Source organism: Pyrus communis, chromosome 4 (genome assembly GCF_041283825.1).
Source record: "Pyrus communis isolate YQ-2024b chromosome 4, ASM4128382v1, whole genome shotgun sequence".
Lineage (NCBI taxonomy): Eukaryota > Viridiplantae > Streptophyta > Magnoliopsida > Rosales > Rosaceae > Pyrus > Pyrus communis.
This window is the reverse complement of record NC_142568.1, coordinates 22,917,225-22,930,448: the sequence shown is the minus strand read 5'-3', so window position 1 is coordinate 22,930,448 and position 13,224 is coordinate 22,917,225. Positions and strand designations below refer to the sequence as shown.

At 36.7% G+C, this 13,224-nt stretch overlaps 2 protein-coding genes across 2 annotated transcripts; both read right to left on the bottom strand.

Moving 5' to 3' along the window:
* Positions 1-460: 460 nt before the first annotated feature.
* LOC137722197 (uncharacterized) lies at positions 461-2,032 on the bottom strand. The gene has a single exon (XM_068461161.2). The coding sequence runs from the start codon at positions 1,611-1,613 to the stop codon at positions 630-632; it is 984 nt and encodes a 327-aa protein (XP_068317262.2). The 5' UTR covers positions 1,614-2,032; the 3' UTR covers positions 461-629.
* A 1,996-nt stretch (positions 2,033-4,028) lies between these two features.
* LOC137722196 (uncharacterized) lies at positions 4,029-4,751 on the bottom strand. The gene has a single exon (XM_068461159.2). The coding sequence runs from the start codon at positions 4,605-4,607 to the stop codon at positions 4,179-4,181; it is 429 nt and encodes a 142-aa protein (XP_068317260.2). The 5' UTR covers positions 4,608-4,751; the 3' UTR covers positions 4,029-4,178.
* Positions 4,752-13,224: the final 8,473 nt, after the last annotated feature.

Genomic DNA, 13,224 nt, shown 5'->3' with positions numbered 1-13,224 from the left:
TTAGATCACAATATTTACCAAGAAAAGTTGCTACATTTTGCCAATCTATTTGTTCTCTATGCAGAAAAATGAGATGTCAATATTTTTTAGTGCTTGTGATTATTACAAAGGGGTAGAAGTGTACGTTTGCAATGATGATATAGAATATAGCCATTAGGCATGAACTGTGTAGGGACAGTAAGCTCCTCATGTTCTTGTGCAGAAAGTCCCGACCTTTCTGTTAAAGGCATTAAAAAAGACTTACAAAATTTGTAAAATAAAGAAGGCAATATGCTGGATGTGGGTGTAGCCACTCCAGTCCAAATTATCCTCCCCGCAATTTAGATTATTCAGAGTAAAATATCGCTTGTATCAGATAAAAAAAATGCATACGTACATATACAAAAGGAAAGGAAATTCATTTCAACGCATCCTTTGATTTTATACTCGTGAACACCTTTGTTTATTTCAGGCATGTGAATTGAATGAATCAAAGGAGATTCAAGAGACAAAAATAAATATAAGCGTGCAGAAGGAGAACAAGAGTGCGGATGTCATTTCGCAAAGGAAAAACACAATAAATGTACAATATTAAGGACTTATTTCCAATTTCAAACATGTCCTCATATTGGAATTAATAGATAAAAGTGTCAATCCCTCTTCCAAGCATACAACAACAGAGAAAATCCCCCATTACTACCACACGACCTAGTTGATGATGAACATGAACTCCTACCCCCATCACTACTTTCATCTGCCCATTGCAGCACGCTCGAGCATGATGGCGATGGAGACACCGATGACATTGATGCTGAAGCAGCCGACGTTGACAAGCTCTTCCTCATCAACTTCTTCTCAGGACCTACCATTTCCGGCCACACTCCACCATCGCCAACTTGAAATACAAATACACCATGACCGTTCCCATTACTGCCACCATGATTATTAACCCAATTGAAGACATCCCAATAAAATTCAAATTCTACTCCGCCAATCAAAATCTTCTCATTGCCTCTGAATTTCCAAGCCAACCTTTTGACAACCAGGCTTGTTACTCCATCTACTTTTACTCTAAGTGTTCCCTCACTGCACTCTATTCCGATTTCGTGTTTGGACCCCAAGAACTGAGCTCGGGATATGTAATTCCTCCGCCCGAACACATGTTCCCGCCTTGACAGCAAAGCCGGTTGTCTGAGCTTGTGAGTCAGAAGTAACCCTGATCGCCCAGTCAACTCGTCTGAAAGATCCCCCAGAAAAAATTCAAGCCTTGCATTGCAAGAAATGGCGATGTAGAAGCAAGACTCGGGCTCGGCGGAGTTGTGAGTGAAGTCAGCCCGGGTGAAGTCCCAGTAAAGCTTGATTCTTTTGTGGTGGCTGTGGGTTAGAGAGATGGATTTGGAACCGGGTCTGGTTCGAAAGAACGAGAAGGTTGACGGGTTGAGGGAGATAGTGAGGGAGAAAGAGTCAGAGGCATGGATGGTGAGGGAGTGAGAGAAGAGGGTTTTGGACCAGGTGAGAGTGAGATATATAGGAGAGTTGCAAAGGTGAGTTTGGTATATGCAGGTTATGAGGTTTTGGGGCACTTGAGAGGTGCTTGTGGGTGTGTTGGGCTGGCTGAAACATGCTGGGATCATGGTGTTCCAATTTTCAGTGCTTGTTGCTCAAGCATAAGCACTTGGAGAATTCTGTGGGAAGTTTTAATGTGATGAGAGAGAGAGAGAGAGAGAGAGAGAGAGAGAGAGGTGTGTGAATGGAGTGTTTGGAGGTTTGATTATATATTCTTTTGGTTTTGTATTGATTGGAAGTTTTATATTTGAGGTTTTGTGGAAGAGAGAGAGAGAGAGAGAGTTGGGAGGCTTAAGGGCTTTGTCCTTGGCTTGTTGATGATGGGTAGTTTGGATTTGAGGCTTTGAAGGCTTAAAAGGCTTAGTCTTTGGTTTGGTGCCGATGGGGAGCTTGGGATTTTGAGGCTTTGCTACGTGCTAGTCGAGTATTTAATAAGAGCTTTTGGCTTTTAGCTTTTGAGTTTTGGCTTTTGGCTTAGAATGTGCTTGTGGCTTTGAATCTTGAATGATGAAAGTCACAAGGTTCCCATCATCACAATCATCAGCACCGGTAGCCAAGCCTTACATTCATGTTATATCCTTAATTTGCGCCTTTGATGGATTTTTAAACTCTCTCCCTCTCTCTCTCTCTCTCTCTCTCATGGGCATGGGAATGAGCTGTGTTGCACTAGGGTTTCAGCTGGGTCACAGTTGCAGGTGACTTTGGTTTTATTTTAGTTTTACTTTCAAGGGTAAGTAGTCTTTCTGTTTTTCCTATACATATAATAATGTTGTTTTTCAATTCTTTGCCATCTCGAAAGGAGATTTTAGAAGATGGGGCCTTGGGAAAAGGAGAGAGTCCCCCAACTACTTTTGTATGGTAGCTTCAGTTTCACTTATCAAGTGGAAATGCATCATATTTGATACCAAGATGACGACACACAACCAAACATGGCAAGTGAGCTGTAGACTGCAACTTCTCGTATTATTATAAAACAAAAGAGTTGAGCGGAAATACAAGTAAATAGAACCAGTTACAAGCTTATAATTCAAAATTGAATTAGATAACACTGAATATGCACAAATAATTAGTTGCATATAAACCGTAGTTTAATGCCTTTTTATTCACATCATAGTGTCTCTTGAATTATGTTTAATATTTATGATGAAAAGTTTGTAACTAATTTTATCTGTTTATATCTTTTTCAAAATTGATAACGATGAACACATGCCATCAAAACATGACAAGTAGATTGCAGACTGCAACTTTTTGTATAATAAACAAAAAGAATTGAGCGGAAATGTACAAAAATAGAATCAGCTACAAACTTCTAATACAAAGTAGAACTAAGGAGACATTAAACGGATAATTAGACGTATATAAAACACAGTTTAGATATTAAACGGACAATTCACATCATGACGTCTCTTTGATTTAATCATGATGAAAAATTTATAACTAATTTCATTTGTGTTTATTTTTCAAAATTGATCAAGATGGCGATACACCAACGAAACATGGCAAGTAGTTGTGGACAGCAACATCTTGAATTATAAAACAAAAGGGTTGAGAGTATATTACACATCAGCATGATATTTTCATATTTTGTCATGATTTCAACAACTAATCGTTTTGAATGCCGATGAGCATGTTAATATTTGGCCAATGAGGACGAAACAAGTTTCTCTGCCCTAGCGTTTAGTGTGGCGCCTGACCTAGTAGGGTGCTGCAGTGTCTGAAGCAGATTTTAAAGGCAATGAGTCTCTCTTGGGTTGCATGCTGTTTGGCACATTCCCAGCATAATCCCGATCTCCCATCCAACGATCATTCTTCTTCTTCTTTTTGGGTTGCATGGATTTGGCCCCTGTTTTCCAAGATCTGGTATAGCTATAACATTTTAGTTAACTAAATCCAGTTGATCATCGAAACGAGGAGAAACTAGAAAGTTCTGGATGTGAGAAATCATGTTACGTCACATGTCCGTCCAAGACAATAACAGGTTCAATTTGATGAACCTAAATGCAGAAATCCTTTTTATGTGTCTTAGGTGGACGGTTTATGTAGCACGATGCCCACACCTAAAGACGAAAAGGAGAAATTAAGATAATCCATGTGCCATATGCCCCCTTGTATATACTTCTATAAACAATGACCTAAAACAAAGCTTATAGTTCTGCTAAATATTGTGACTATTTCGTAGTGAAAAACAACGAATAAAAATGAGTATTCTGTAAACTAGATTGTTTTGCCAAAACTAGTCTCCCCCAGAGGAAAAGAACTTCTGTATCACGGGTGCAATATTGTATCTCTCTATTTCTCATTACGGATAGATATTGCAATCTCCCTACATCTTACACAATGCAACTTGTGAATTTATCCGCTTAAAAAAATGTTATATATTTTACCTTGTAAATTGCGGACAAGATGGCAATTTTTGTACCATGAATATACACAAAGTAATATATAAACAAAAGCAAAGTCTTAACAAATCCATACAACGCAAAGTAAAAAAGCAAAATGCTCCATATATAACACCTGAAAATTAAACAAGTATTCCAAAATTTTCAGGTTCATCATTCATTTACTGTCTTTGTAGCTATATGTATACAAAAATACCATAAAATACAAAGATCAAGAAAATTATTTGATCCCAGCTATTTGCATACTCTTGCCTTTTCATGTTCAGCAGCCCTCATGAGGAGGCTGCCATGTTCAAGCGCCACCAGAACCGGCGAACCCCCAATCCCTCGCGCCACCGCGAGCATCGTCTCCGCCAACAGAGTCTGAAACTCTTGACCATCGATCACACCATTTTTATCCGCATCAAATCTCTCAAATATTGCATCATGCAGGACGTTGATTTCGTCTTTCGGCTGCGACACGTACCCGATGCCCGGCAAAAGTTTGCCAAACCCTGCACGTAGCTTCTCCCTCGATAGCCCTCCCTTGCCGTCCACGTCAAGTTTTCCGAAACACTCCTTACTGCATTTCTCAAACGTCGTCGTGTCTTCCACAAATCTGGTGACGGTCAAGTTGTTCAGGGCATGAATAACAACGGTACTGGAACTGCTACTCGTTTTCATTGATCAATCAAAGAATTTCAGCTCTTTTCAGAGATTTGTTTTTTGGGTGTTAATTTGTGTGTATATATATAGAAGATGTGGTTTGCTCCTAATATTAGGGGGTTTCTGTGGTTGATGAGCCATTATTTTAGAAGTTTTGGGTTAGTTGGAGCTATGGTGGCTTGTAAATAATGTTCCTTACTTTTTCAACTCAATAACGCGTTTTAGCAAGACTACGCAACGCATATTCCCCAATCACGTGGTTTGATGCTATAAGTAGATGGCAAGCAAGCAACTCTCGTGATTCACTGATTCTTATTTCTGAAAGCGGGTTTTTTTTTTTTTTTTCGACTCTAAGTTTTTTAAGATTATTAGAAGTGTTTTTAGATTAGTAAAAACGTTTGTAATAATGTTGGGCAAGAAAAGTTAAAAGTGCTTCTTTCGAAAATCACATTTTATGTTTCAAATGTTTTTCTTGAAAACGTGTGGAGATATTTATTACGCGAGTGTTTCATAGAAAAATACTTCATAAAAAGTGCTTTAATGACCAATAAACACTTGGATTTTGAAACTATGCCATTAATTTGAGTGTTTAATTACATGTAAACCAAAAATATATACAATTATTCATACAAATTTCACAGAAAATTACGTATATATCTTTTTTCAAGGAAACCACGGACGTTGTAACTTTAGCGGCTACATATTTCTTATCTACGTACCCTTCTTTACCCTCAAACCTTAGGAACTAGAGTCCTTATTCAAGCGATAGTGAAGAATGCTTTCAACTACTTAAAACTACAAGGCCTTTTCAAGCAAATCACGTACATTGTAACGTTTCTTATCTACCATCTTTTGCCCCTCAAACCTCATGAACTCGAGTCCTTATACAAGCGATGGTGAAGAATGATTTTAACTACTTAAAACTACAAGTTCTTTGCTAAGTTGAACCCATATCTGTGTTGAATAATATTGGTTTCCTCAAATTACCCAAATTATGCCAAGGCGTTTCTAATTTATTATCTTAATTTTAAAAAATACAAGTTCACTATTTTTTTCTTGGAGATTTAGCATGCAAGTTCTCCAGTTGATTGATGGAGTTGCTGATTTCTGGATCCGTATTTGTCCAACTCTTAATTTGGGCCAAGAAAATATGACTACGTTTGTTCGACTTTTCATACATTTTAACCAACACGGAGAATCGGCTTGTCTTTCTCCAAAAAAAAGAATAGGCTTGTCTGCATCCTTTCATTTTTTTTCGAAAGAGTATTGTTATGCTCGCTCACCTGCTCTATTTTTTCATCCACCTTATAACTAAAATAATCATAATAAATCCATATAAAGTGAGTAAAAAAATAAGACAATGGATGAGCATAATAGCACTCTCTCAAAAATATAAATATAAATACAGATGTGTTTGAAAAACTAGACTAATTTCCTTTTTAGAATAGTCATTTTACATCTTGCAAAGCGCTTTTCTAGTAATACCAACATGATATAGACTGGCTTCATAACAAACACAAAAAGCTAAAAATAATAATAATTGAAAAATTGCTCAAAACTAGAACTTTAGAACAACAACAAAGAAAATTGCATGAACGATCCAAACCTACTTCAATTTCTGTTATAAATGATGAAGCAAGTTCCAGCACTCCAAAAGTGTACTTGCTTGGAAGGAGAGCACTCGCATGTGCTCCATCTTCGGTCGTATTTATCCATCGCAATAAAAATGACTTATAGTTATGGTTAATTAGTAGCACTTTCTCTAAAAAACGGATCATTCTTTGTAAATGAACGACCGAAAATAGTTATGATTAATAGCACTATCATGAAGAACACCTCGCTCCAACAATGTAGATCCATGGTTACGATTGACTTGTGTACATTTACATTCATCCTCGAGTCTTCTACAATCATGGTCATTGTAAAGTTAGTGTTTTTCTTTCTTCAACTACCATTGGATATATAAATTGAATAAACATGAAATAATAGAAAGTAATAAAATAGTAAGAAATATTACTTTAACCCTCGTATAGTGTCAATCTAAACTTTTTTTTTTTTTTTTGTTGAGTGAAATGATAGCATTAGTAAGTTAAATGTTAGATTAGCCATCGACGGGGTTCGAACCTACGCCGTCATGTAAGGGCACAACACATTTCCACCACTGTGGTAAAAAACTCTTTTTATGTTCAACAGATTTGGTGATTTTCTGAATTGATAAAAATTTCCACTTTCAACCAAAACAATGACAAATTGGCATATTAGGTGATTTTCCAAATTTAAAAGGAAATATTTTCCAATTCTAAATTGTTTGAGAGAAATAATGACTAAAAAAAAGAGACTTTCGGTACATCACCCAAGCCGACTAAAGAGGAAGTGGAAATACTTCTCAAAAGAAAAATAAACTAGTGTCTTACTAGCAAGGTGGAACAATAATTTTTTTAGTGGGTGGTCTTACCTTAAAACGTATACGGGCACACATAAAGTGTGTGAAATTTCTCACTTTTGTTTTTAAAATTGAAGGAGGGAGGAAGAGAGTGAGAAGGAACGTGGGATGAGGAGGGAGGGAGAGATGTTTGCTTCTTCTTTTTTTTTAATTATAGATGGTAAAATCACATGTAGGTGATGTTTAAAAGAAAATAACAAAATTTTATTTTATGAAATTACATTACTGTCCTTAACTTTTTTTGTTGTGATAGAAGACAAAAATGTATTTTCACCATCTTTTAGTTAACAAAAAGAGTTTCATTAATAGTTTAGATAATCAATTTTTTCTACTGAGTAAGTATAGTCATCAAGAAAATTTAAATTTAAATAAAATCATATATACCAACTTAATCATATAAACAACTTAATTCGTTGTTCCTATTAAATCATGCAAAATTGCATCTAAAAAACCACATTACCATTCATAGTGCAACTATTTTGTGCAAGGAGAGATACACAATTGTGGAGGTCGGACGGGTTATTTCATGACATTTTAAACCTGTCAACCATTTAATTATTCTTATGAAAGAATTGGACTTTTGTGCAATTTACTTATCCTTAACATATTCTTACTTATATTGGTCTCTTTCCCCAGACTCTATGAGCTACAGTCCTATATTGGTCTGTTTCCCCAAACTCCATGAGCTACAGTCCTATATTGGTCTCTTTCCCCAAACTCCGTGGACTACAGTCCACCGTGTTGATGTATTTCCGCCAATGGTTACTACCATAGTTTTAACAATATGCATTCGAAATCAAATACCTAAAGAAAAAGATTGCTTTTTTTTTTGTAGGGAACTTACCAACCCAATTTCCCAAAACCCCTCCTTCCAAAAATACTTGACATGCCGTCCTCCTTTTTCTTTTTTTTTTTCTTTTTTCGTTTCATCGTCTTCTGCCTCTATTAATGTGGTTTTCGACATTGTGGGATTTGTAAATATATATAATTAAAGCATCAACCTTAAGGGTACTCATAATCTTCGAAGTCAGAAAATAACTTTCGTATTCTTTTTCGAATGCACATGAATTATGCTTACTAGAGAAACACTTGTGTGTGACATACTTCACATTAAAATTTAATGATCATGACAATTTTCATGAAATAAGCACTTTCTTTGTTTGCTAAAAGTTTAGAGGGAGGGGAGGCTACTATATACCAGAGCTAGGGCACTACCACAAATCTTTTGAGGACTTACTGAGGGTTGTAGTCCCTTTTCTTGTTTTTACAGATTGTCCACCAAGACGGAGTGCCGGCTGCAGGACTCGAACCTAAGTCTTGATCTAGCAAAGAGAACAATCCTTACCAACTTAACCAACCTTCGGCAGTTGAAATAAGCACTTTTTATGGCACACTATAAAGCCTATTTGCAAGACTTTGATAAATGTCTATAGAGAAAAGAATTGTGTAACAGACAACTTAGCGACATATAGTCTTGATTTAGATTTAGGTCATTTTTATTTTGATACTCCTCCTTTCTTGCTCACTTAGTTTATTCGTAATGATCGACTTGAGATATCTTGGTCTAAATTTATTATTGAGTAGATTTATTTAGGAGTGCTTTTAGCCCCGTTTTTTAACCAAAAAAGAAAAAAAAAAGACTTTGATAAATGTTTTGATATCATTTTTGGGCATAAAATCCATCCTAGTTTTGTATAAAACGATTTTGGATTCAAATTTATACAGGCCATCTGAATTCAATATTACACTTAATCTAAAATATTTCGGGCTGAAACAATTTGAGTTTCATCTTCCACAAATGGTTTAGGCACAATATTGTTTACATTAATTACACCGTCTTTGGTTTGGCTGCTAACTCTCAAGATATATTTTTTTAATAGACGGTATATTTTACACTAAGATGAAAAAAGAGTTTGGTTAAGTCACATAATAAGCAACCTAATTTAATATTAAATTCATCATCTACAAGATTCGAACTTAAAACCTCTAATTTACAAATGAAAAAGAATATCATCCACTTGTTAAGATTTCGATAATGATCAAGAACATAGGATCCCCACTTATGTGCCCTAACCCGCAAACATCACACATGTCCAAATTTTGGAACATGGCTCAAAACCTATCATGCAATTTCGACATTTTTGTTTTTTGGTTAATATAGATTTCACGTGGACCCCAGCCATGGGTACAATACTGCCCCTACCCATGCATACGTCCATTTTTGTAACTTAAAATTAATGAATCTAACGGCTGTTAATAGTCTAGCAAATCTGCGGGCGGTTTAATTGTGAACTGTGAGACATGTTTTACGTGTCAATAACTAGAAGAAGGAAAATGACAGAATTAGCATCATTGCTGCAAAAGAGAAATTAAGGAAATTTTCTTAAAATAGAATTTTTTATGTTATAATAATTATTTTTCTTTCTTCATAATTATGATCATGGAATAAAAATTAAAGTTAAACTGTGAGGTGTGAGGTGGCAGAAAGTTCTTGAATAATTTTATTTTAAATGAGTCTTCTTACTATTTATCTTAGCTTGATTGTACGCATAAAATTACGTAAAACTTAAAAAAAAAAAAACTAATTAAGAATTTGTTTGATAATCATCTAAATTTCATAAATTATTTAAACTAAAACTTACTCAGTAATTGTTTTTCAGTTTTCTTCAAAATCAAGCTGAATTTTGAAAACTTAAATGTGACAGCCCGTCCCAGAAATACTACAATGTACGTGTGAAAAGACAAAATTGTCCCTAGTTCGATTTCTTTACGTTTGTTGGTTGTTTTTTAGTTTGGTTGGCATGTTGTAGGCCACACACATTTTCCCACACACCACAACCTTTCCTCCTATTTCCTGCACACTGTCCCGAGTCCCCATTCCCTTCCCATTACCTTTGAAACGTACGGACACACCTATACACCCATCAAACCTTCACAGATCGTGGAATCCAAGCACATTTTCGAGCTCGTGAGGCTTGTAGGAGTCCAACCATACCTTTTTCAGGTAAGAAGACCTTCGTTTTCAAGTCGAATCCACGATGCCCCGATTTCGGGTACTGTTCATGCACACGTGATTTCTCACGTTTTAGGAAATTTCAAGCTTGTAGGTAGCTTGGTGAGGTCCCTAGGAGGCTCGGGGTGGTTCGTTTGAAGGTTTTGGACGTCGGGATCACTAGTTTTGAAGTTAGTCGGAGTTTGGTTGATTTTACAGGTGAGATTTCATGAATTTTAGCCCTTGAAAGTAGTATGATTGTGTTCCTCTAGTTCTAAGCTTCATTTTGGTACCAATTTTGTGAAATTTGGGTGAAAAACGAAGAAGATATCAAAGTTTGAAAAATTCCCCGTTTTCCGGCGCCGGCGACGGCGCTGGAGAAGACGACAGAATATTCCGTCAATCCTGACGCCATTGACAGAATCTGTTAAATCTGACGGAATATTCCCTACGGCGTCAGTTGACGACGTCAGCGTGCCAGGCACATGCCTGCGCGTGGCCGGCGCGTGAGGGCGCGTGCGGCGGTGAAAAATTATTTTAAAAATATGGGGATGTTCCTGAGGTTGAGTAGATCACGTTGGTGTATTTATACACCCCATTTGAGCATTGTATGAGAAGTTATTTCAAAAGGTTGGTTATGTGCTTTAAAATTAACGTTTTTGTAGTGGTTTCGCATATAGGTGATACTTATCCCGAGGACGAGCGTGGTCACTCGAGGCAGGGAGGGCTACGACCATTCCACATACCAGTGAGTGGGCTTTTGGTTTTCCGTATATACCTATATACTTATATTTTCTCAGAAATTGTTTTGAATTGTATTTGCCTTATGCCATGCATTATATTATCGTTGGTTATGCATCGTTAGTTGCATTGTTAATCGTTTATATATATATATATATATATATGCATATGTGGTGCTGCGGACGCTCAGGTAAGTGCCAGGTAATTGTTATTCATGTTTACATTCAGTAGTGATTGAGATGAACATAGAGAGCTCATAACCTGCACCCTCGGTGTTAGTGCTCCTGCCCAGAGTAGGGCACAGTCCTTCACGTGATGTTCACCTCCCGCACCACACGCTCAGCTTGGATCCAAGTTAGGTGCACAGTCTTGTCGTACATACCACTATAGGTGGTTCCGACTCGTAGGTAACTCGCGATTACTCGCTCAGCCTTCACGTGATCGTAGCACTAGAGCGTTTATATGTTACACCCAGGCTTGTCGTACAGACCACTATAGGTGGTTCCGACTCGTGTGCAGGTCCAGTTAGTGAGATTGAGATTTGAGCTCTAGATGCAGCCGTACAGGTCACGTTAGGTGACTCCGGCTGCCAGTTTATATGTTATTGATATGATTTATACCTGGGCACTTGCATTTCATTTTGAGGTTCTGGCATGGCATACTCTTGAGCATGATTGGTATATATATATATGTGTATCTATTTTCTGGGAAGTATACAGGTTTTACGGCGAGGGGTTAGAACGTATTTATTAAATAGTTTTCGAAAAGCTTTGTTTTTGCCCACTCACGCTTTTGTTTTGCGCCCCTCCAGGTTCTAGTTGACTAGCAGGTTTGGTGGTTTCCCAGAGGACTTTCCCGGCTTTTCTGACAGATGATCACCAGCGTAGGGCCACCTTCGGGTGTACTATTGTCGCATCATTTTCATTTGGACTGCTTTTGGCGTTATGCTCTGAACTTGTGTCACACTTACGCTAGCACTTGTTTCTATTACCTTTTGTATGCTAGTTTTTTTATTATTCGTACTATTTACATTACTATTTTATTAGCTTCCGCACTGTGCACATGGCTACGTCACTTCCACGTGACGGCCAGCATGCTCTGATCTAGGTCGGGGTGTGTCATAAAAAAGTAGTTTTAAGGTTTTTCTTTTTGAATTTCATTCTCTTGAAAATTGTAAAAAAAAATATGAAAACAAACACAAAAACTGTAATAGTTATAAAAAATTTCTTAATAAGCTAAACAATTTTACACATGATTTTTAATAAGAACACCGTTTTATTGTAGCATTCGTCCATGTTGTCTCTAATTAATTATGAGTTTTTTTTTATTTTAATGTGGTCTAATATCCTAGTGGATATAATATTAAGTTTCTACACATGTATTTTAAGTTTGAAATTCTTCTAAATTATTATAATAGTTTTAAACTCTTCATTTTCTCCTTAATATAGTAAATAAAGAAGAGGTTGATGGTAATGATTAGAAGAGTAAAGTGATTGGTAATACCTATATTTGTATGTTAAAATTCGTGTGTATGGTATACCTGTTAGTGAATTTGACTAAAAATATGGTCCTACGTATTTGAAAGGGAAAGAAGGTGTCTGCGAATGTGACATCCCACATCATTCAGGGAAGTGATCTTTATATATATATATTCTCATCCCTACCTAGCACGAGGCTTTTTGGGAGCTCACTGGCTTCGGGTTCTATGGGAACTTTGAAGTTAAGCGAGTAGCGCGCGAGAGCACTTCGATGATGGATGACCCACTGGGAGCTTCTCGTGTGAGTTCTCAGAAACAAAATCGTGAGGGCGTGGTCGGGGCGCAAAGCGGATAATATCGTGCTACGGTGGAGTTAAGCCTGAAATATGGTGGGAGCTCGGGCCGGGATGTGATAATTTGGTATCAGAACCTAACTCTAGCCATAGTGTGCCGACGAGGACGTCGGGCCCCTAAGGGGGGTGTATTGTAACATCCCACATCGCCCAGGGGAGTGGCATAAGGATCACTCCCCTGGACGATGTGGGATGTCACAGTGAATATATAAAATAGTCAATTTTTGTGGGTGTTGATATTGTGTTTTAAAACAACATGATCTTCTAGAATTAGAGTTTAGCTTTTGGAGAATATAATTTTTTTTTTCCCTTAGAAGATGCCCTCTTTTTTACCCAAATGTGTAAGAATTCGAATTTTTTTTTTTGAGAGAGATTTTTAGTTAGTCGGAAATATGATTTGGTACACAAAGTATATTAATATAATTATATAATTGATTGGAAATTTAAAAAATAAAATTTTCAAAAAATTATATTATGACACTTGTTGCACCATATCGTACTCTTGACATGCTGAAAATTTTCTATTTTTCATAAACCAATATGCATGGGAACCATAAAATTTCTCATTCTTTTACCACAAAAAATAATCCCAATAAATCAAACATTATTTAATTTTACACTCGAAATT

Coding starts and splice junctions, on each gene's coding strand:
- LOC137722196 (XM_068461159.2), bottom strand. CDS start 4,607: ATGAAAACGAGTAGCAGTTCCAGTACCGTTGTTATTCATGCCCTGAAC.
- LOC137722197 (XM_068461161.2), bottom strand. CDS start 1,613: ATGATCCCAGCATGTTTCAGCCAGCCCAACACACCCACAAGCACCTCT.